The sequence below is a fragment of the Pseudonaja textilis genome, chromosome 2 (genome assembly GCF_049901715.1).
Source record: "Pseudonaja textilis isolate UNSWEBS1 chromosome 2, rPseTex1.2, whole genome shotgun sequence".
NCBI classification, from domain to species: Eukaryota; Metazoa; Chordata; class Lepidosauria; order Squamata; family Elapidae; genus Pseudonaja; species Pseudonaja textilis.
This window is the reverse complement of record NC_141991.1, coordinates 128524675-128549726: the sequence shown is the minus strand read 5'-3', so window position 1 is coordinate 128549726 and position 25052 is coordinate 128524675. Positions and strand designations below refer to the sequence as shown.

The 25052-nt window shown below is 41.5% G+C and overlaps 1 protein-coding gene across 2 annotated transcripts in view; it reads right to left on the bottom strand.

The window, feature by feature from the left end:
• Positions 1-25052, bottom strand: part of TIMELESS (timeless circadian regulator) — a 49771-nt gene that overhangs the window by 15754 nt on the left and 8965 nt on the right. Inside the window, exons 1-21 of one of the 2 annotated variants that reach the window (XM_087925216.1) lie at positions 24574-24735; positions 22106-22231; positions 21489-21642; positions 19677-19791; positions 19236-19298; positions 18934-19035; positions 18016-18171; positions 16590-16723; positions 13831-13918; positions 12059-12238; positions 11069-11286; positions 10816-10919; positions 10188-10357; positions 9249-9377; positions 8093-8244; positions 7196-7293; positions 6525-6648; positions 5703-5904; positions 3217-3368; positions 1514-1602; positions 138-261 (exon numbers count right to left, since the gene is read on the bottom strand). In XM_087925216.1, coding sequence (XP_087781342.1) covers positions 138-261; positions 1514-1602; positions 3217-3368; positions 5703-5904; positions 6525-6648; positions 7196-7293; positions 8093-8244; positions 9249-9377; positions 10188-10357; positions 10816-10919; positions 11069-11286; positions 12059-12238; positions 13831-13918; positions 16590-16723; positions 18016-18171; positions 18934-19035; positions 19236-19298; positions 19677-19791; positions 21489-21642; positions 22106-22202 — 2651 coding nt within the window. In that variant the 5' untranslated portion in view covers positions 22203-22231; positions 24574-24735. Of the gene's footprint in view, positions 1-137; positions 262-1513; positions 1603-3216; positions 3369-5702; positions 5905-6524; positions 6649-7195; positions 7294-8092; positions 8245-9248; positions 9378-10187; positions 10358-10815; positions 10920-11068; positions 11287-12058; positions 12239-13830; positions 13919-16589; positions 16724-18015; positions 18172-18933; positions 19036-19235; positions 19299-19676; positions 19792-21488; positions 21643-22105; positions 22232-24573; positions 24736-25052 lie in introns of those variants that run through there. The other variant, XM_026717419.2, reaches the window with a different exon arrangement.

Sequence of the window (25052 nt, the reverse complement as noted above, 5' to 3'; positions counted from 1 at the left end):
TATAAGATCCTTTCCAACTCTGATTATCTGTTATCTGCATCCAAATGCATACGTGCCGATCATCGTTTGCTTTTTTTTTTTAAAAAAAATCTGTTTTTGAAGATCCTGAATTCATGGGAAATGTTAGCATGACCTACCGCTCCGGAGGAAAGTCTCGCATGCTGCTCACCAACCCCAACTGCACCAGTTTCCTGGCCACCCGCTTTCGTCCTCGGTGATGAGAGCTGACATGTGACAGGATGTTATCAAGCACATCTTCACCTGAGGGATTGAAAAACAAGGCTTTGAGAGGAACACAAGACCTGGTGCTTGGACTTTGGCTAAGACAGTGGAGAGAAGCAAAGCATTATACAGGCATTATACAGGCAAAACATTCGCTTAGCAACCATTCAGAGTCACAACAGCACTGAAAAAAGTGACTTAGGGCCAGTTTGCCCACTTACAACACTGGCAGTATCCCCAGTCGCATGATCAAAATACGAGCACTTGGCAACAGACACATGTTTATGGGATTCCCATCTGTTACCTTCCCAGTTGGCTTCTGACAAGGTCAATGGGAGAAGTCAGATTCACTTAACGAAGACACGACTCACTAACAGCAGTGATTTGCTTAACAAGCGTGGCAAAAAGGCCACGCAATGGGGCAAAACTCATTTAATAACTACTTTGGGCTCCCCTGTAGACATAAATTGAGGACTATCTGTACACATGCATGCCTAGTTATGGCTCGGATAGCCTTTTGTAGCATGTATAAGGATAATCCTCTCCCTGGTTATATGGCTTTGCCTTCAGGTTTCCTGCAATACAGCACCAGTTTCAAAACTACACTTCCCCTTTTTAAACACAAACACACACACAGACACACACACCAATGTCCTTTCCCTTGTTTTCTTTAGGGGAACAAAATGTGAAGGAAACCTTCTCTTATAAGAGCTGCACTAACACAGCATGCTCTGACAATGCAATCTGATGTGCCAGGATAAAAGTATCGTGCTAACGCTGCCTTGTGTTCAATTATGAAAAGAACATTAACTTAGATCATTTGTACAGCCTCCCACCTCATACGAGCGGGAGACTTACAAGATTAAAAACAAACCCACCAGAGCACCCAAGACTAACAACCACCCATAGTACCAGCACTCAACCTTAGAACAGCGCTGCCTGGCTTCAGAGCACGTTGGAATTTGAGAACTTAACAACGGAAGAAAGGCAGCTTGGGACATAACATAGTGATTGCTTTTCTGGAAATCCGTTCCATTAGAAACTTCTCTTTCATTTCGAAACTAGAGCTCCAAAAAAGGAGGAGTCAGGAATACACTGGAGGCTGTTCTGCAGTGGGCCACCAAATAAAGAGTCTTCCTTATGGGATTCCAAGCGTTTCTTATGGAAGTTCCAGCTCACCCCAAGCGCTCAGTTACATTCTTATCAGCCGCAGAATAGAAAGCCCTAAAGTGAGTTTTGATCTTGCACTGCTTATCGGCTGGCTTTTCTTCTGATGTCCCTAGGTACCTACCTTCCACTTCTTTATACTTGTGGTAGAGCTCTTGAAGTTCCTCCTCCTCTTTTTCAGTCCAATGGGAGGAGGCTTTGTGTGAATTAGAACTGTGAAGGGAAGAAATATCCTACTGAGAAAATTTCCCCATGAAACAGTATCTAAAATTTGAGCATTTCTGTAGGAAGAAAAAACATTCACACGGTTTTTGGATTTATGTAGCACTGATGGCAGCCACATTGTTTGATATGGCCTCCTACACGTTGATCTAAAGTTAACCTGTCCTCTGCCAGATAGGGTTCATTGGCGATAACCAGCACCCTGATTTGCACCCATAAGCCTATCAAGAGCCCGTGCAACTTGCAGAATAGCGGCATTACACGGGCATGTTGAGATGCATCCATTAGCAATGGCAATAGCACTTAAGAGCTATATATACCGCTTCCCAGCCCCCTCTAAGAGGTTTACAAAGTCAACCTACTGCCCCTCTAACTATCTGGGTTCTCATTTTATCTACCTCGGAAGGATGGAAGGCTGAGTCAACCTTGAGCCGGTGAGACTCAAACTGTCAAACTGATGGCAGCCAGCAGTCAGCAGAAGTAGCCTGCAGTACTGCATTCGCATACATTCTAACCACTGCACCACCGCGGCTCATAGGTCATAATGAGGTGCACCCATTTTATTATCCATGCTGCTGCCTTCTGGACTTGTTGCAGCTGCGGCTGGTCTTCAAGGGCAGCTCCAGATAGAGTGGCAGAAATCCAACCAGGGTGTGCATAAAGCATGTATGACCGTGAGGAGGGCCTCCCGATCCAAGATGGAGTTACATGAAGACAAAACACATCACACATCAGGTCTGAGTGGGGCGAGTCCAGCCTCACTCAGAACCAAAGGTAGAAAATCCTCAGATCCAGATACTCAAAGCCTGTTTTTTTCCCCCTCCATTCAGACCACCACAACTTCCAGATACTGAAAAGAACCAAGGAAGCCTTATTTGATCAGGCAGGGCAGAGGTATGTAGCCAAGTACTGATGATAACTAACCCCTTGCCATTGGATGGCATCACCCAGCGGCTTCATCTTCATAAATATTCTCATCTATGAGAAGCCATTTAGCGTAGTGGTTAAGGCACTGGCCCAGAATCTGGGAGATTGTGAGATCTAATCCTGCCTTGGGCACAAAGTCAGCTGGGTGACTTTGGACCAGGTATTCTCTCTCTTTCAGCCCTTGGAAGGAGGCAACAGCAAACGGCTTCTGAAATCTTGCCAAGAAAAGTGTTAAGAACTAGTCCATGTAGTCACCAGGAATCAGGAGCGACTTGAAGGTGAATGCAGGCACATGCATGTGTGTGTGCACTCATCCTTATACCCTGGAAGCCTGTTTGATCAGAGAAATTAGGGAGCCGTCTTTTTTCCCCACTTCTATTTTAGTATCCTGCATATGACCAACTCCTAGTTTTTCCTTTCCATTTTTCAAATCAACGGCTGGAAAAAGAGCAACTTTTGTTACGACTCTGGTTACCTTCCCACCTTAAAATGTACAATTTCCTTAAAACCAAAGCTCCCATAATTTGAGAACGCTGTCTAAATGGCTGGAGATATTTTCCTGTTATTCAATACTTAAACTTACAGACAATACTATGCAGGTAGTAGTCCATCTTCCAGTGCAACATTTCTCAAAATGCTCCCCATCCCTAGAAATTAGGTATTAACCTAATACCTTACCTTCCATCTTCCTGTAACACCGTGTAGCCTTCAGTCATTTCTCGAACCACAGCTGTGCTTTTCCAGAACAATAGTTCCACGTAGGCTTTTTTGTTGGTTGATGCCAAGGCAAAAAATTTGCCCACAATGTACTTGGCAAATGTCACCAGCTCCTAAAATTTACAGGCATTTTGTTTTGTTTGTTGTAAGTCCAAAAGAATAAGTGGTCCTCACTTAACGTTTGCTCATTCAGTGACTATTCAAAGTTTCAATGAAGCTGAATAAGAGGGACTTACAACCTCACAGTTGCAGTCGTTGCTGCATCCCTACAGTTACACGATCCCAATTCATGTGCTTGGCAACTGGATCGTAATTAGGATATCACAACATCCTGTGGTCATACGATTGCCATATGCAATCTTCACTGGCAGCTTCAGATAAGCAGAGGTAATGGAGTTGTAAGTGCTGATAATGTGACTACAGGATGTTGTGACCACATGGGTTTCACCTAACAGTGGCAAGTGGGACTGTAGAAACTGCTGTCAGAAGTCAGAGCAATCACATGATATCGTGCCTTATGACCCTGTCATTTAGCAAGAATCCCAAGTCCCAATTATTGTGAATAAGTGAAAAATCGTTTCATTAAAGAAAATTCTTCTTTTCTGAAGAAGAGGGGCAGTTAAAATGTGAACAAATGAATGAATGAAATGTTCCCTCGCCTTCCCAGTGAAGCAGACTGATGATTTATATTCTGTATACTTTTTTTTAGTTCTGCTTAGGGATATTGTATTATAGATGGGAGAAAATAGGATGCATGTCCAAATTAAGAACACAGAAAGGGTTTTTTGAAATTTGGGACATATATTTATTTTTTGTTTGTGGGACTTCTAGATGAAAAATATCAATTATTTTTGCAAACATTTTTTCCATAGGGGTTGTAGTTTGATTTCTGTATTCAAATAAGGCTTTAAAAAAAGAACTGGATGAATACTGGTTAGGAATTCTGAAATCCCAATATACCCTTATCTTTCTCCACTGGGAAGAAGCCTATCAGGACTGCAGGATTGTGTGTTCTGCCATTCTGCCTATATTTAAACCATAGATGGTCTGCTGCAGCTTCGGAGCTTCAAGTAAGCCTGTGATAGGCATGATTCATGCATTTTAAGCTGCAGTTAAAGTCTTGAAATATCTTTTGTAGTCTAAAAAAAGGCACCCACCGCAATTTGTGTTTCAAGTGGTGCTTGACCACTTGAAGAAATATTCATTTACGGGCTGTTGAAAGTTACAATGGCACTGAAAAAAGTAACTTAAGACTATTTTTCACGCTTATTGTAGCATTCCCATTGTCTCATGATCAAAATGTGTATGCTTGGCAACTGGCATGTGTTTGTGATGGTTGCAGTATCCCAGGGTCATGGGAACTCCTTTTGTGACTTTCATTTAAACAAAATCAACAGGAAAGCCAGATTTACTTTACATTTGGGTTATTAACAACTGCATCACTTAACAACTGGCAAAAAAGGACATTAAATGGGGAGGCAAAAGTCACTTAACAATTGTCTTGTTTAGCCATGGAAATTTTGGGCTCAATTGTGGTTGTTAAGTTGAGGGCTACCTATATAAAGATCCACCATTTGACATTGCTCAGAATGTGGTCCAGCATTTATTCATTTTAAATACAGAAGTGAGGAAAGGAACCTAAAACCTGACTCTGGGCAGCTAACAAGACATTAAAACAATAAACACATATGCAAAATGAAAAAAATAAAAAACACCAAATATTTCCCCAAACATGAATCCAACAAAACAGATACACAGAAATGGGTGATTTAACTTCCCAACCCTGCAGGCACTGGCACATATCCAGGTCTTCTGTGGTTTATGGATCACCAGCAAAAAGACCAGTTCTATGGAAGACCTGATCTTGGAGGTGGTGGTTTTTTAGAGGACAAGCACAGCTACAGAAAACGCATGCTATACAGGTAGTCCTCGACTTACAACAATTCATTTAGTGACCATTCAAAGTTACAACAGCCTTGAAAAGTGTGACTTATGGCCGTTTTTTACACTTATGACCTTTTGCAGCATCCCCATGGTCACGTGATCAAAATTCAGATGCTTGGCAACCGACTCATATTTATGACGGTTTCAGTGTCCCAACCAGGGTCATGGGTTGAGACCTTTTCACAAGCAAAGTTTATGGGAAAGCCAGTTTGGCTTAACAACCAGGTTACTAATTTATTAACTGCGTGCTTCACTTAACAACTGTGGCAAGAAAGGTTGTAAAAATGGGACAAAACTCACTTAACAAACATCTTATTTAGCAACAGAAATTTTGGGCTCGACTGTGGCCATAAGTCGAGGACTACCTGTACCTAGGGACGTCTGCTCCCTCCGCCTGTGTTGTAGTTGATGGTTTTAATCTAGTCAGTACAAAAGGCTTACACTTCAAATTTAATCTCTCATCAAACTGATAATCAGCCACGCACATCTTTGTTCCGCCTCACCTTATAAGCGCCGGCGGCAGGGTCACTGAGGAGGTGGTTGAAAAGGCAGAAGACTGAAAGCTGAAAGAGTAAGGCCTCCATCTTGAGGTCATAGGCAATGCGGTGCAACATCTTGACCACGCAGTGATTAGTGTGGGGGCTGTTCTGCTGGTAGTTTCTGAACAGCAGGACGTAGGCCTTGACGACATTTGCACTAGCAAACCTGCACCACAGGATACAGACATAAAGGCATGTTCTGGGAAACAGCAGGGGAAGATTACTTGCGCACGCAGGCTGGAACTCAGAACATCAAGGGACTAACAGCATTCAGTTTCTTCAGTGTTTTCAGATGCATCAATTACTGTTTCTAGTGGTCGACTTAACGCCACTTATGTAAATTATGACAAACCAGGGAAACGGGACTTATGACCTGGTTTTGAAGTTCCAACGATTAGGCCCCCTCTGTGGTCACATGACTGAACTTCTCGAGTGCTCGGCAACATGGCAGCAGGTAGGCTCATTCGCCGCACCCCTCGGTCATGTGGCCACGTTTTACAATGGCTTTGTCAAAACCCGATACTCGCTTCCAGTTTTTGGCAAAACCAGCACCCACAGAGAAACACCACTTCGCTTAATGATCACAGTGTTCGCTTTACGACCGTGCCATTCATGTAACGACCACCTCAAAACAAAGATCACAACATACGACTATAACGGGCAGACTCCACTAGTCATTTGTCAAGGAGTAACTGTATTATGGGTCGGCTAAGAATGCAGGGAAAATGTATGACATCTGAAATACTTGCATGAAGAAGATAAATATAGACCGAGAAAAAAGCTTACCGCTTCACGTAATCCAGGAAGCTGAACTCTTTTTCAGATACCTGCACCGATGCCAACTCTTCCTCAGAAGCTTCCTCATCCTCAGCAGCCCCCTCAGACTCATCTGGGTTAGTTGCTGCCTGCCCTGAATACATGCAGGAGGTTTTGAGGAAAATGTCATTAATCCAGCTCAGAAACACAAACGCCTCGCCTGAGAAAACGTGTGTCTGTGCATACATGCATGATGCACTGTTTTTATAGAAATGTGAGAAATTCTGCCTTAGGGATCTGCATAATGTTGTGCTGCTGTTTTAAAAAAAAGTCCAGCCAGAAAAAGACCAAGGTATCCTAAACTGTTGAAAGAATCTATGAAGGGCAGTGGTAAGAGAAAGTCTTAGCCATAGCACTAGCATTTAGACTTATATACCACTTCACAGTGCTTTACACAGTGCTTTAAGCGATTTACAAAGGCAGCATATCAGCCCCCCCAAAAAAAAATCAAAAAATCTGGGTCCTCATTTTACTGACCTCAGAAGGATGGAAGGCTGAGTCAACCTTGAGCCTGGTGAGAATCAAACTGCTAGCAGTGAGCAGACTCAGCCTGCAGTACTGCATTCTAAGCACTGCGTCACTACGGCTCTTTCAACTCTGAGTCTCAGGGAAGCTGCGTACTCATGAGGGTATATACTCACGAGGGAGGTTGGCAAATAAGATCTGCTTCAGCAGCTCCATTTCTTCAACCGGATCAACAGTGGATGATCCAAACACGTCTCCTTCGGGCCACACCTCCCTTATGGAGCAGAACAAAGGCATCTTAGCTAAGTGCAGGAGATAGATACATTTCCCTTCTCCTCAGCATCAAGCACTGCAGACACTACAGGAAGGGTTAAACACAGAGCCACCAATATCTATCTATTGCTTAGCAACTGTTATTGTAAAGGTTCAGAAAATATAACTGATTTGGGATGGACGAAACTGGTCCAAAGTCATCCAGCTGGTTTTCATAACTATGTCAGGACAAACTCATAGTCTCTTGGTTTCTAGGCTGGTGCTTACACCAAACTGGCTCTTCTGTTGCAAATGTCAACAAAGCTTTACAATATTTTTAGAAATTGTACGTACATCATTTGTACACAATTTTGGCTTCAAATTCTATCTCCTGCTGCTCAATTGCCCTAATGTCTACCTTAAATCTGTCATTTAACTATGCATATAAAAACCATTGAAAACTGCTCTCTTGATTTCATCTTATTATAATAGTCCTGTTCGTTAAATAAGACTGTTAACGGGATTTTTACTTTTTAAAAAAGTCTTGGGTTGACATTTGGAAGAATGGTGAAGTTGGAAGGGTTCGTTTGCTACCACTGAGGGCCCCCTCAATGCAGGAATTCAGAAGATTCGCTTATATGTTGATGAGCAGACGCTCCTACCCAATCATTGTCCTTCTAGTCCCATTTCCATCTGCTGGAGAGCAACAACCGGGCTGAATCGGGATAAGATATTGCTCTGAACTGTTGCACGCCAGACCTGCAGTTTTTATCTGAAAGCTAAAAAGACACACAGATGCATCTTTGAAGTTGCTCCCTTACCTTGCCGAGCGCAGGAGGGACAGTGCCTCTGGGGCCTGGCCAATTAATAAGCTGTCCTGGATCCGTGTCATGGCCTCAGCTTGTTGCTCTTCTAACGGAACTTCTGAAGCGGCATCGAAAGGAATGATGTCATCTGGAGGAGACTCAAAACCCTGGCAAGAAGAGATATTGGATGGATGTCTGGGACAGCAAGATCCTCCTTTTTTTTTTTTTTTTGCCCCTCAAAAGAATTTCAGCAAGAAATGTTATAGATCCAAATAGAAGATTCTGCATTTTGCTAACAGTCAACCAATGGACTTCAGGTAGCCGAAGCAAGTTTTACACAGGTGTAAATTAATCAAGGATAAGCTGGAACGGCACAGAATCCTCGGGAAAAGGATGGAAAAGACAATAGCAAGAACCATCATTCCTTCTGGCCCACTTTGATGAAGTCTTGGGAAACAGCACTGACTTGTAATTATTAGGAAGAACCATTTTTAAAAACCAGATTGTTGTCCCAAAACGTCAAACTGGGCTCAGAGGAGAAAAAAGATGGGAAGAAAAACCTGGCATTGAAAGCATCTAGCAGCAGGAACTATGTTAAGCAAAGGGAATAATGCCTCCACCCACCCACCATCCCATTGCTTTAGAGAAAGGGGGAAAAGGAAGGAAAGAGCTATGGATCTAGTGTCCATGTTCCTTCTACAAAGGGTGATCTGGAAACAAAGTAACACAACTTGCACAACAGCAAAAAAAACCCAACCCTATAAAGATATCCAGGAGAGCTCTTCCTTTGTTCGCAAGGGTTGTGTGCAATTAGTTTTTTTTCAAATATGTCTTTTTTTGTACACCTCGCTTACAGGGTTTTTATGACTTTTAGGGAAAGGCCATAGCTCAGCCACAGAGTACTGTATTTGTGCTTTGTATGCAGAAGGTAACGGGTTCCAGGCCCGGCACCTCCAGGCAGAAGACTCTTCTCTGAGAAGTGCCCAGCTGGCACTTTCTGCAGCTTGAACCCCCATCTTGTTTTACAAGACAACATGCCAAAAAGGGGAAGGATTTCTGCTCATTGGGAGCAAGATGGAGCCCAGAGGCCCTGACGTCTGCACTCTGAAGAGTCAACTTCCTGCCCTCTAGTTGGCAAGATGCCCTCTTCCTGTCAACTGGATTATCTTACCTTTATGCACTTATCTATTTGCTCCACCAGCTTTGGCCACACCTCCTCCAACTCTTCGGGAGTTTGTGGTTGCACACCAGGCGCAGTAGAACGAGCCTTGGACTTCTTTTTCCTCCTGTGGTTCTTGCTCTGCAGCGGAACAAATTTTTGAATCGTGCTTTGAGAGAAGAGAAGTCTTTTTTATCTTATTTGCCATGTTGATTGGGGTCCCTGAGAACTTTACTTTAGCAGCATCTCTTCTAGGCCAAAGATCCTCTAGATTCTAGCTAGATTCAAACTCGGCTTTCTATACGGCATTGGCTAAGCGCTCTCTCACAGATCAACCTGCCTCAGTGAGGTCCCTTAGGAAAGAAAGACCCTTGATTTCATTTAGGTGAAGGGATAGGTTCTTTTACAAAAAGTTGCTGGCTGCAGTAAAGTCAGGCTGGAACTAAGATTCCTGTGCAAAAGGTTAGATTTTTCCCTTCATCCCAACCCTCCTCACTGGACCAGTTTGCCTTCATCCAATGAGGAACCACATTGATATTTTGAGAATTGCTGAGATGTTTGGGGCAATCCGCATTCCCTTCTCAGGGTGCGTGGCTTCGAGGACTGGCACGAACTGGACCAGTGCTTTCCAGGTCTTCTGTCAAGCTGTCATCCCACCCACCCCCATTTCCCATCACATCCCCATACAAGTTTATTGCCCATTTGTCCCCATCCACCCTAACCTTTGATGGCAGGATGCCAGGAAGGCACCTAGCCGAAGATGGCAGAACCGACAACAACCACTTATGGTTGGTTGGTTGGCATAGTAATGAAGAAAGGAAGCAGTTAGCTTCTTGAAGAAAAAACTGGCTAACAGTGAAAAGAATAAATATGCACATTGACCCAAAGGTTCCAAAAGAAATCGTTGGAAATTCAAAGGAAAGGAACTCAATCCCCATAACCCCAAAATACCTGGACCACAAGGTTTTTTCTCCCTTTGCAAAATTTCTCCAGCATCTTCAAGAAAAGATGAGTCGTCTCCACCAGATCTCTCAGGAATGACCTGGGTTGCTTTTTCTCATCAAACTTACGGAAAAGAGTGAGGAACAACTCCCGATATTCCATCATGTAGAAAATGTTATCTAAAGGAAGAAAGCATTTGTCATTAGTCTGTCGTTCATCCAAGCAAATCCAACGATTTCCTAAATAAGGGAGAGGGGAAGTCATAATAAAGTGGGTAAAGATTCCACCACCACCACCACCACCCCTAAATGTAGTTTAATTTTGGGAGCTGAAAGGCCACTTTTGCTTTTCTCTTCATTCTCCACTTCTAATTGTATCTGCTAAGCAAATTATTACCTCTGGTAAGAAAAACATGGAGGCTCCTAGAGGTACATTGACTACAACTTCAATTTATAGTATCTTCAGGGAATGGCTAGAAAACTTAAAAGGTCTGGACTTATCTATGAGCAAATGTAATTTTGAGCTTTTCCCTGAGAATTGGCACAGATTAAAATTGGTTTCTACTTCCAGCAGAAAATTTAGAATGTTATCCCAGGAAATAACTCAATAGCTGATGAAAAAAAAAGAAGATCTTTACTCTTAAGGACGTGGCTGCTGTTGCGCACAGCTTCTTCCTGGGAACGGTCCATTTCATGCATAGTCATCAGCAGTTCTTGGTAAGCCTTGAGAGCCAGATGCATCCTGAGAGACAAGGAAAAGAAGTTGAGTAGGAATTCCTCTGTCTTTGCATAGGAAGGTGAGATAAAATGGCATTATTTAAAACTGCCCAGGCCACAAAAAGAAAGATCAAGAATTCCACGGAATACTCCATAGTGAGAATGTCCTCTCACCTTTTAGACCAGGAGGTGATATCCTTCTTATCTACGATGCTCATTTCATAGTAGTTGGTCAGACTCCGTTCAATGAAATGGAAGGTCCGAACACCAACCGTCTCAGAAACCAGCTGAGGCTGGAAAGTAGAGGCCCGGTTGAAGGCCATGAAAAAGGCCATAGCCCATAAGTAGTATGTCTCATCATGCTGTTGGGCCTTTTCCCTGAGCAAGTGATCCTGAGGGAAGAAAGAGAATGCCTAAGGCCACCTATCATCTCACACGTAGCCTCTGTTGTTTTGGCTTCCTATCAGATGCATTCAGTTCTAGAATACAAGCAGATCTGATAGGCTAAGACAATTAAAAACCCTAAAATGCAAACAATGGAGATTAAACAGGCATAAAGTAACATTTCAGCACTTAGAACAGTGACAGGACAGCAGTCTGGAGCCTGGTGCTTAGAATGCACTATTGGAGGCTAACTTTGCCCATAGCCAGGAGTTCGATTCTCACCAGCTCTCTCCATCCTTCTGAGGTCAGTAAAATGGGAAGCCACACTGTTGGGGACTGGCTCTGTAAACCACTTAGAGAGGGCTGTAAAACACTACGAAGCAGTGCATATGTCTAAGTACTATTGCTACAAATGAATTTCAGCCAATTTAATCACATATTCCCACAACAGTTGTTAAAGGAATGGCAGAATTGGGGGGAAATATTTGGTGCCCTTCTATGAGAGAGAATTTCGCATAGGGGAGAAATTTACAATTGGGCAAGAAATTCCGGTTTTTTTACTCCCCAAACCTATCTCCAAGGATGGCAGAACATGTAACACAGCCTTAGATGTTGAATACAATACAAATGGAAGGGATCCATCAAATATACGGGTTATCCCAATTATTCTGATTGTTGCAGTGTCCTATAAACAAGGGTCAAACATGGCTAAGATATCTCCCTCTTCGTTTTTATGGTGCCCTGCAATCGGCCAACTCCACACCTGAAACTCCTTCTCACCTTGACCAGGTACATGAGGCGATTGTAGCAGTTCTCCAAGAACTCCACACAGAACTCCTGGAGGAAGCGCCGTACATTTAGAGCAGAACGGCGAGGAGGTCCTTCACCATCACCGGCGAGCTGCTGCCTTTTTGGCACCCGGCGGACCTCCTTGCCTAGATCATGGCTGTAGTTTTTCACCTGTCCAGGAATGGGGCAGAATATGAGTAAGGGGGAAGGAAGGGGGAATGTAGATTCAACGCCTTCCATCTTAGTTCCAATAGTACCAAGATGGAAATGTCTATGGAGATTCTCATTCATCCAGGTCATGGTTGTCCCAAAGGTGCCTTTTCAAGAGGAGAATAAACCCATCGGGACAAGATTCAGCAGTCCATCTTCATTTAAAAGACAAAGGCCACTCTTCTGAAGACAGCAAAGCGCACATTTTGGACAGAGAGGACCACTGGCTTGGAAGAGGGGTCAAAGAGGCCATCTATGTCAAAACTGAACAGCCCTCTCTCAACAGAGGGAGAAGGATAGGATATCCTCTATCTCCAGTCTACAACACAGTCCTTTCAATGGTTCCAAGAGGGCTTTATACCCATTTGCACTCAGGTAACCCTGACACGGCACAAACAAACCTCCAGGTGGCCTTAACGACTCTCTAAAAGATTTCAAATGACCAGCTTTCTGCAAGGAGTATAAATCCTTCTATTCTTCACTATCCAATTAGAGCTGAAGAAGCTTCTTGGATGCGAAGTAAAACATCTTAAAAAAAAAAACAGAAAGTCCAATTGCCTCTTCAAAAAGCATCTTTGGGACTACAGATGGAAAGCTTACCACAACTGTATTGTTTTCTGCAGAAAATTTTCCATTTCTTAATAAAGGGCAGATATAATATTAGACAATCTTGCCAGTTACACTGTTTTTCAAGTGATCGTCTTCAGTGAGTATGTGATGTATATAAATGTTATTAATCATAACATTTTTTAACACGCATTACACAATTTCTGTAAAAATTAGCTTAGTTTTAGAGGGTCTAACCCAGCCACCGCCAACCTTTGGGGCACCAAGGACCAGTTCCATGGAGGGAGTTTTTTTCCATGGGAAAACTGGAGGGTGGGGGATGTTTTGTGTGCTGCCTGGATCCCATGTATGTGCAGAAGGGGCTTCGCTCATTTGTGCTGCCCTGTTCTTAGTGGTCCACGCTCCTGGGGTTGAGAGCCCCTGGTCTAATCTAAACGTATATGGTCTGCTTGGGCCTGGAAAATATGGTTGATGATGGTGCAATTACTTCTTCACAACTGTGGATTAATCTAGATTATAATCCGACAGTCTTATGAGCTGGTGAAGAGGAGCTCTGAAACTTGACCTCAACCAACTGAATATGCTAAGAAAACTGGAAGCAACTTATGAAAAAGGAATGAGTTGCTCAGGGGCCTGTGCTGGCGGATGAAGTCCAACACTAGCCAAGAATTTCTGAAGGCATAAACGATAGCACAGGGGACAAGGAAACCCAATAGCTGCAGTCATCTTTTATATTAACACTTTCAGTGAGAGTTACTGTGACAAAGCTTTAGGCAGGAGGGTTTGAAGACAAATAAAAAAAGCTATATGATCCACATGCTATAGCATCTCATACTTTCCTTTCTCCGTTTCCTATAAGTGCAGAAAGTAGTGTCATTCCTTCGAAGAAACACCCTCAACACTATAAAGAGGTGCAGGTGCTGCATCATGGAAAAAAAAACATCCACCCTCTCCAGCTTTGCGCATAGTAGCTTGAAGTGACTTACATTGTGTAGCCCCTTGTGCATCACCACATCTCTGTCCCCAATAGCTTTCAAGCCCTGAATAACGTAACAGCCACCAAAGCGGGAATGTCTAAGGGAAAAGAAAACAGGTAAAAGTGTCACTTTCCTAACTAAGATGCAACATCATTCAACAAGGAGTTTTAAGCTGATTCATTCAGTTCAAATCCAAGGCCTAGTTTTGTACTGTATATTTTAAGAATTCAGAAAATCTATTAGAACAGACTCTTTTACCAAAATACCACTTTTTGAACAAGAGGAGGCAGAAGCTGACTTTACAGAAAGCCAGACTATTGTTGGCTAACCTACCCAGAGTTGTCTACTGTGATAGCAGCTGTTTTGCTCTTATGCAGGCAATAACTATATTCAATTCCCTCTGTCCATTCCTGTCTCTTAATCATTGTCCAGTGAAGCATGCATGATGAGAACCAACTGAAAGAGTGCTGGACTTCATTCTTGCAAGATTCCTTTTCTCCTGCACACATCCAACCCCATTCAATCACTGGTATTGAAAGACTTATTCAAGTGTTCTGGCAGAATTATTGAGGTGATAACGACATACTTAACAAGTTAGTAATGACTGGTCTACAGGCTATTGCCCTCAACATAAAGCTGTGGAATTTACAAATTTGTAACTAAACCTTCCTTGAATAGTATGGAATAGTATGGAAAGCTGAAAACAGTTCAGATTCTTTTCCTCTTTCCCTCTTCTTCCATTTCTCGATTACCACATTTAAAATGATAAACCAGTGGTTCTCAACCTGTGGTCCACGGACCCTGTGGGCAGGGTGGGATGCTACCGGTTCTGCCCGGCTCTATACAGCCAGTAGCTCTGAAGAACAGCAGACACCAAACCGGTTCTGTGTTTGCTGCTGTTTGGCCCGCCCGCCCACCCACCCAGGGTCTTCAGCCGTCTTTTATTTCCTGCTTTTTCAACCTCAGCAGCTTTGCGCAGCACAACTGAGGTTGAAAAAGCAGGAAAAAAGTGGCTATTCAAACACTGCTTTTCAGCTGTCTGAGCGGCACGGCTTAAGGTTTTTTACACGTGCGTGCAGCAAAACGTAGTCACGGAACTGGTAGTAACACCAGTTGAATCCCACCCTGCCCTTTGGGGGCCACGATGTCATCACAGGGGGTTTGTGAACGCTTGAAGAAATGTTATGATTTAAATGTTTATGAGTTAAGTCTTGGTGATCCATGGCCATGCTATGGCCCCAAAAGGTCTGCGGTGAAGAACAGCTTGAGAACCATTGTGATAAACAATCTCTCTTCAGCAAATGGGAAGATGGATTATTGTACAAGATTAGAAACTTGGCTCCTGTGGGACATCTATTCTGTTGAATATATTCTTCAGAAGAAGCAGTCCCAAGTTCTACCTCGATTTCACATGAGCAAGTGTGTTAATTTATGAATCATAACATCAGCCATTTGCGAAGACTGATACCTATCTACTTATCTTAAATCAAAGATAACTCCCCAATAATAAATACATATTTTTTTCAAATACAATTGATTCTCCTGAAATCTTAATGCATACACTATTTGGATCTGAAATGAATGAGTCAATTTAGAACTCCCTTGTTGAATAAAAAATAATTTTGAATCTTATTTGGAAAAGTCATCAAAAATAGATTGTAAAAATAAATTGCAAAGAAAAAAAATGTAAAAAAAAATAGCGACAGCAGTTCTAGATTAAATTTATGAACCATGACATTCTGACTCGGGCCAAAGCCAGAGGACTAAAAAGTTACACAGGCTAACGAGCCATATTTTGTAATGGAAAGTATAATTTACATTCCCTTATACTGCATTGAAACATTTAAAGACTTTCTAAATTATGCAAGGGGATTTTAATCAAATCAATACATATTTTCATCTTTAATAATAATGGCCATTTATTTGGTTTAAGGCTTTATTAGAAAGTGGAAAATTTGCACTCTGTGCTGCTTTCTATGCAATTTTCTCAGTTTTCTCAAAGTTTGTAATATTTTCTTCGATGTTGTTTCCTTTTCGGTGTCACTGCTGTAATTAAAAAGATGTGTTGTTGTTTGCAGAGCTTGAGCAGCAGGTTTATACACCGTAAAACAAAGGGCCTCAGAATCAAAATCAAGTAAAGGGGGAAAGGTGCCAAATCTGGCATCTTTCCCTCTTTAAGAGCTTCTCCTTTTTGGGGGTGGGAAGGGGGTTGTAGTAACAAACGTTACAACATTTACAAGGCTCTTGTTGCCTCCTTAGCTCAAATACATATTTCTTTCACTCAAGGATCAACTGGTAGGTTTGTTATTGTGTATTTTATTTGTCCTGTTATTTTACTTCTGTTTACCATCCTTTCATTTGTCTTCCTCTTTATTATTGTAAGCTGTCTAGAGTAGCCCCACGGTGAGATAGGTGGCAAATAAATTTAACAAACAAATAGATACAAGGAGACTGCCCCAAACAGGTCTGAAGCATCCCTGCCTGCTTAGGATCTGAATATTACAGGAGGAAACCGCAACTGGGATTGTAGTAAAATTATCTTTGGAAGAAAGATGTGGGTTTTTTTTGGAAGGTTGCCCAGGCTAGAGATAGCATTTACAAGAAAGGGGAAAGGCTTTCTTTGTTAAAGGTTAGAGGCTCAATTCTTGACTTTTAAAGGATGGTACAACAAGGTACGGGAAGGATCCTGTTTTTTTTTTTCCCGAAACCATCCCCAGTGACTTTGGCTGGGAAAGGCAAGTGGGAGACCTCCAACCTCACTTCCTCACCTGCTACTTCGCTGGAACACGCGATTCTTCTTCTCAGCCTGTTCCTTCTGCCTCAAGACTTCCAGTTCTGCCACATCCATGCTCTGTTCCTTGGCTGAACGGGTCTGCCCTGTGGCTGCCAGCAGCTCTGGATTCTATTGGGAACAATTTTCTTCCAGCAAAGCAAGCTGTGCTTGTTCCGCCCTGCCACCCCTTCCCTTAAATCCAGGCACCTCCAGCAGAAAGCAAGCCAACAGAGGTTGGGCAGGATAAAGGAGCTTTTATCTCCTCACAACAGTAGAGTTTTAAATGTGAGGTAAATGTTCAATTAACATTAAATGAAATGTTGATTTAAAAATGTTAATAACAACAGCTGTTCTAAGTTAACGAACCACCATGTTCTAACTCTGACAGAGGCCAGCCAGAACCAGAGGATGAAAATGTAACATGGGCTAAAGAGCCATCTTTTCTAATAAAAAGTACAACTATCGATCTTGTTGACAGTCCAACCATCTCTCAAGCTCCTTTTCCCTCTTCCACTTTCTGAAGCTATAAAGGTAAAAAGGTAAAGGTGTCTCTGTGGGTTTTACCCTGCTGGTCATGTCCGACTAGAGGGGCAATATTCACCTCCATTTCTTAAGCTAAAGAGCCAGTGTTGTCCGAAAACATTTCTGTGATCATATATGGCCGACGTGACATCACCGTAGCACAGACTTTGCGGTGAAACACGGAAGGCTGTTAACCTTCCTGGATGTTGATATGCAGAACCTATTCCATCTACTTGCATTTGCATGCTTTCAAATTGCTAGGTTGGCAGGAGCTGAGACAAGTGACGGGGGCTCACTCCATCTCGCAGCATTCAAATTGCAGAGCTGTAGAGCTTTAACAGCAGGGGTCCCCAACCTCAGGGATGTAGCCCATTATCAGGCCATGGCCTATTTGAAACTAGGCCACACAAGTGGCCGGCCAGCCGGCACGCAAACATACGGCACAGCTCAATTTGCACAAGCAGCAGGCCAGCATGCAGACGTACACACGCAGTCCGACTTGTGCAAGTGGAGGTCTGGTGTGTGTGCATACAAATGCGCAACTCAGCTTGTGCAAGTTGAGCTGCGTATGCCTGCGCACCAGCCCACCACTCACACAAATCGAGTTGCATGGGCAGATGCATGCCAGGCAGCTGCTAACGCAGCCTGGTTCTCCTCCCCTCCACAGCCAAGTCAAGCCGCAAAGGTCGGGTACCACTAGTCTAAGACTCAATATCTTAGGCACTGGGCCACTGCATCCCCTTTTGAAGCTAAAAAAATAAATAAAATCAAAATTCCTGGAAATCTCTTTGGAGTTCCAACCTAGAAACACTGTATCCTTTCCTTTTTTCCTACCACCTGCAGATGTTCCCATTCTATCCCAGCCATCATTTCTGGTTCAAACAGACTCGCTTGCTTACCTGGTCACGGAACATAAGAGAGATTATCTCCAGCACGTGCAGACTCCACTGCTGTTCACTTGGGGAGCTGGCCAAAAATTTGAGCAAATCATCCATGCCGCTGATGTGCATAGCCCAGAGGACTCGGTCATGGATGTTGGCATCATCGTCAATGTTCTATGGGAGAGATCAGATGGGATTAACCATTAGAATACAGGTAGTCCTCAAGTTACGACCACAACTGAGCCCTAAATTTATATTGCTAAGTGAAACACTTGTTAAGTGAGCTTTGCCCCATTTTACGACTTTCCTTGCCACAGTTGCTAAGTGAATCATCGCACACATTTAGTATGACACGGTTGCTAAGTGGCTTTCCCATTGATCTTGCTTGTTAGAAGGTTGCAAAAGGTGAATACGTGACCCTCAGGACACTGCAGTTTATTAAGCTTAAGGCATTCCCACCCCCTAAAAGAAACAGTTGTTCAACAATACTGCAAGGAGTTGTTGAGATAATGCAGATGAACCACTGAATAGGAAACTCCCGATTATCTGAACATCGTCGACATCACTGTCAGTCCTGCCCTTGCTAGTCCATATTGTCCAATTACATTTGAACAAATTGTTTTGGGAACTGCCCCTTCAACAGTGGGCTGATTGGTGAGCCATTCCATTCCCAGGCTTTTGACCTTGACATGGTGTCTCTGGAAGATATGATGAGCAGTTAGCCTCCCCCACACCTTCCCCCTATAATTCATGGCAGACTGGCAGCTAGCGAACGTGAAGCTCAAGACGACGATGCCAATCCTAACAATCACCTACAACAGCACCAACTAATATAACTCAATGAGGGAGGGACTTGGGAAGCCCAGGTTGCTCTGATCTGCAGATATATGCTTGTATTTTCACTCCAGACATCATGCCAGCCTTTCACTCCAATACCTTCTCTTCATCGGGATCAGCTGGCACATGCAGCACATTGCGCACCAGAAGCAAGATGCGCTCAATTAACAAGTTATCTTCTTCCTGGCGCTGCTCCCAGTCCTAAAATGAGGAAGAAGAGATCATAGGAAACACACACATATTGGGAGCACACGAAAGAGGTAAACTCAAGGGGGTGGCTGTTGTCTTCACTGCTCCCACCCCAGTCTGGCTTGCCAAAATCTTTGTCTCCTTTCACACTCTTTTCCTGCCCTTAAGCCACCTCCCTTTTGACCCAGGAAATGGCTCAAAGGGCAACTCACCAGCTGCAACAGTTCATACAGCTTCTCACTTAACAGTCCAAAGACCTTATCACTGGCAAATGCCTAAAAAGAACGGAGAAAGAAAAACAACGTACTGTATTAGGTTCCTGTGAAGACAGAGCAACACCCTCGCCTTCAAAGCAAGTTACAAAAACTTGGTATGGAAAATTACAATCTGCTTCTCCCCTTTATTATTTGCCTTTAAGTTTATTTTTAAAAAACTCTGTCCCTTTGGTGTTCTTCAAACTAGCTGAAATCCCAGAAGCTACAATTTTTCTTTCCTTCAAAGACCTTCAGTTTAAGCACAGCAACACTTCCTGTAAAAAGCTTCAAGTGTAATTACAAAGAGCACTGCAGCTCAGAAAAGCAGGGTCTTATTTCCTCATAATCCTGTAATCCCAGACACAATGGAACAATGACTAGAGAAGACCTCCCACTCACTTCTTTATAACCCTGCAGGTAGGAAACAATCTGTAGGAAGTGATGGCGGAGGTTAATGTCCTGGGGAATTTTTCCAAAGCAGAGGATAGCTGGTTGAGTTAAATTCACCATTAACCTAGGAAAATAAGACACAGAGATTTTGTCAATGATAATAAGATAAAGCCAAATTAATTGTGTTGTCATTAAACCACTTCAGACACATCACAAACATCTTAAAGCTACACTAATTTCCCACTGACAAATTTAAGCAACGAATACATTTCTACATTGATATATTACGTAGTCCTTAGATAATTCATTGGGATGGCTTCCTCAGTATTTCATTTTTTGTAAGTATTTTTCAGTACTGAATTCCTAATTGCCACCTATATTATACACAGTTCCAGTTCAGGATTTGATTCAGTTTTAAATTTAAGTGGATAATGGCTTAATCCAGACTGAGATCATGGGATTTTAAAATAATCCGGAGATTCTTTCTTTAAACCCATACTAGATTTGTACGGTAAAGGGTTTGATTTTTTTTAAATAGGCTAGTCGTCTTATTTTTCATTCTAATGTCCAATCTAGATTGCCTTCATCTTTGGGGATAATAAAAATTGGTATGGCAGCTGCATTGTACACATTTTAAAATTTGTTTTTTTGAAGAATATTAGTTCTTCTCCAAACACAATTAAAGTAGTTTCTGTTAGGAATATGAGTCACCTAACAGCTATTTGGGTTAGAAATATAGAAACCAGGATAAACATTTTAAAACTGTCACTGTAAGAAAATGCAAAACTGTAATTAGGTGTGGTTTCTCAGACGGCCATAAGATGGAGCCAGAAACCTGGTTTGTTTAGTCTGAGTCTCAGAAGAGTGTGTGAGTGTATCTCTGTTTCCTTCTGTTGGAAAGTATTGCCGTTGCTCCATTTCTTCTAATAGACTGATATTACTGGATTTAATGTAAGTCTGATACTGAATTGTTTTTGACACTGGAATTTGATATTTGGATTATCCCTGGATGAAAACTGACTGAATTTACCTGTGAATAACTTTTGGATTGCTTATTTTGGACTTACAAACCTACATTTACTATACAGTGTATCTGTGTGCTCTGTGTGTATTATTCAAACACTCCTCTCAAATACGTCTCCCTGTATGTGCTCATTCTCCTAACGGGGAATTACCTCAACAGTTTCCCTCTGTGCCATATCCTGGCCTGGATTTAGATTAAATTAAAGTATAATTAGTTTTAATCAGAAACAAGAGGAGATGAGATGCCACCATTTCCTGCTGAAAAAAGGATATGTTTAGCTTTGTTGATTCTGTGAGAGCTAAAATAAGAACAAACTAATTTTATTCAGGGCAACTTTTCCTTTTTTTTTTAATAAGTTTTTTTATTTCATTCTACACATACACAACAATACATTAACTGTGTGGCATCCATATATCATACATTTTAGCATAAACAAGCTTAATAATCTCTTAATATCCATGTTCATATTAAGTCAAAATCCTTCCTTGCTTATTTTCAGCATTTCAATACTCTCTCCAAATGCCAACCACCATATCAATTAGACATACCTAATAATTTCATTATTCAATTTCCTCCTCTATTTTTTTTTAAATAAAAGAAAATCTCATTTGGGAAGCAGTATGGTTCCAGGTTTCAATATGATACAAATATGACCATATTTACCTATTCATTTTGTTTGGTCAATTTCATATCACATTAACCTTATTAGTATTAAGTATTAAACTTATCCAATTCCAATTCATATTATAATGTATTCCATTCCATTAGAGTATTCTCATATCTTATGCCATTCCTACCTGATGACAGCATCGAACAGCTCTTTATCTTGGGGGTACTGGATGATAATAGGGATTAGGTCATTTTGCAGAATCTGAGCAGCTCCCAGCTGTTGCCGAATATCCCGAGTCTCATCTTCATGGCGCAGATAGCGAATTAAATCTTTCACACTCTCTGGAGGAATTCAAGTCAAGTAGGAGAAATTTTTAATGGGCACAAAGCTAGAGCGCACAGAATTGCTATTCCAGAATACATATTATTTATACTAATAAACTAAAGGAGGATTAGGCAACAAATGCCTATGCTGTTGAACTACAACTCCCATCATACTTCGTCACAGTTGACTAGGATTGATGGGAGTTAGTTACAAGATCTGGAAGGTAACATATTGTTCAATTGATAAAGTTGTATGACTAGGGAATTAAACCATTTTGTTGTCTCCTGGAACCATCCAAAGAAGGAGGACAAGCAGATATCTCCTAACTTTTTCAAAATCAAAACAAAAAGTTAGAAAGCCCTTTTACAGAACTTAAATGTTTCCTACTTCATTATTTAGTTGACTCCATCTAAACAATCAATAACTGAAACCTAAACAGCCCTTACAGGTAATATATACCTCCCATCCTTGATCTCTCACCTATACAGTCTGGTTCTTTATGGTAGGTGTCCCCTTCTAAGAATCCAAGGGCACTGCAAGTTGCTAGGAGTTCACAATTCATCATGTACAAGTCCATAAATCTCAGACTAAGAAAAAGAATGGATCCTGCAGAGAACAGAGAGAGTTTGGCTATGCAGTTGAATATTCATAAAGCAAGGGAATAACTTGATGAAACAATGAGTACTTGCTTAATATCTACCATAGAAGCCTGCAAAAATCCAAACCAGTTGTAATGTTAGAGTTTTTAACTAAAGTCAAGGTAGTCTAGGATTTTACATTCCAGATACGGCTTTAAAAGAAATGAGGGAGGGCTAAGCAAACTATCTAGCCTTTTAACTGTTTATTCTTAAATTAAAATTATTTTATAAGAATGCTTTAAAATGTCTTGGATAGGGCTACAGTAAGATGGTGTCTGTTCCCCCTGTTCATGGACAGCAGGCATTATTAAAGTTAGTACCACATATATATTCTGCAAATAAAAGAAGTTTGAGGTATCTGGAACACAAATGTGATCTTGAAGGAACAAATATTCACTTCTGGTAGAAATCCTAATTTGCAATTAAAACACAATGCTGCTTAAACATAAAATCCCATAAAATAAACTAGCTTCTTTAATGTGTCTACGTATGATCCCGTTTCCAAATTGTTATCAAGGCAAACAGCAATGTGAGATGTATCGTATTATTTTATAAGTCTACACTGATATTCTTACCTGAATTTATCCAAGCACACATGTATGCTTATTTTTGATTCTAGTAATTGACTTCAAAATCGAGGTCCCGCTAAAATTAACCTTTTAAAATGCTAACTACTGTACATGTAGAATAGTACAATACAGCTGAAAATATGTGTGAATTTTTTGGAAATAAGTATACTGTTCTAAGACAACGACCTACTGGTAGAAACTAAAGTGAGCCTACACATGGGAAAATCAGGACCCATTGGATTGATCCAACTTGTTATTATTTTTTCCAAAGAATGTTATTAACAGCAAACTTTCCAATTCAAGAGACATAATACAATCAAGCAATAAATTAGCTCCACACAGTTTTGTAGGGCTCTTCAATGCTTTGGGCTTGATTTCAATAATGCCCTTTGAAGTGTGTTACAACTGGAAGGTTAATGCCTGTCTCCAATTTTTGAAAGCAGCCCCCCACCCTACCCCTCTGTTCTCCCTGGAGCTATAATATGACCTAGGAACAAATGCAGCTACTTTAAAAAGCTGCAAGGTGTTATTATTATCTTTGTGCCCCTAAATGCTCAGAATTATATCTTGGAATCCAACCTCAAAGCACTTCATGGCTCTGCAGTTTTTATCATATTAATACAGAGCAAATTAGATAAAAACTTAAAACACTTACTAATTCATTAAATGTGAAACTGGCTATTTGATAAACATGATGAAATTCTTTCTTTGCACTCTACACACGTAGCTCATACTTTCTGTGCCCTTATTTTCCTATAAATTAATTATGTGCCAGATCCAATAAGCCGGTACTAATTCTTTAAGCCCCCTTGCAAGTGACAAATCTCAGAAGGGAGCTACTAGGTTTATATAACTCATCAAACTAGAAATGAAAGATTTGCACTGTAACCCTCATTGACATAAACACATCTAGTTGGTCTATGATTCAGTGTATCATGTGAACACAGAAAACTGTAGGTAAAAAAGACTTTAGAACTCAGTCAGTATATTTACTGTTTTTCCCAAAAGAAATTGTCCCTCCTAGTCGGTGGATAGAAAAGTACTTACTTTCTCCGAATAGAGAAAGAAACAAATCTCTCTACTTTCAAAGGATCAAGCACAACAAAACATGAGGACGATCAGCTCAGATCACCATTGGTTTAGTAAAAACATGTCTAGGACTAAGCAAATCCTGTTCAAGTCTACTTTCAACCTCGGATGTTTATTATTGCAATTACAAATCAAAATAACACTCAGGCACTGGAGATTTAGGACCCTCATTCTTTCAATGCAGGCTTTCTCTCAAAGTTGCTATTTTTGTGGAGAAAAATTGGAGGAGGAAATGCCGTATAGATCACCTCCTTCTCCTGGAGGAAAAAACAGGATATAAATCTAACAAACAAACTAAAAGAACTTCACCCGTTGTATCCTAACTTCCGTGAACCCGGCAACAAAGAACAGCTCCTCCATTCTCTGTTCATAGATTCTTTAATGAGCAAAACAAAAGGAAATCAGCAAACTAGGTTTCTATACTGATTACCAATTACCTGGACTTGCACAAGTACTAGGATAAATAAGCATATATAAGTATTTACATTCTATGTCAAGCAGACCAGCCTCGATCCCAAACAAGATTGAAATTTAGGGCAACCCACAGCCTAAAGAAGGTTGCAAGACAGCAAATAATTATTGAGGGCTAAAGATTGTAAGCAATAGACTTTTCCCCATCAACTCCAAATAAACCACTGCACAACTTATTTACCAGCCAAATCTCCCTCCTCTGATTTTCATGCACACAAACTCCTCAGATAAGGTACGGCCGTAATCCTTCCAAACTTCCAGAGGCTATGAGAAAGGGGCAGCCAAACAGACAGACCACTCAGGACAAGAAGTCTGACTGCATCTAGCAAAACCCTGACTCCTTAAAAAAGGCTGGGGGGGTGAAGGGATTACTTGTTTTCTCCACCCACTTTTGACAAGGTAATTCACTATCTCCCACATCTTAGCTCCTGCTTTGTTCACACTGCTCTCAAGACAACGGCATAACCTGGTTTACATAACTGGTCCACTTACCCAGCCTGCTATAGGGATCTAACCTACTTTCCAACCATCTTGGAGGTAATGATAACCAAGGTCACTACACACAAATGTTGGGAGTATGATAAATGCACAGATATACTGCAGAGGGACTTGCTAGAACTACACAAATATTTGGAAGATGAGATAATATTAGGGGGTTGA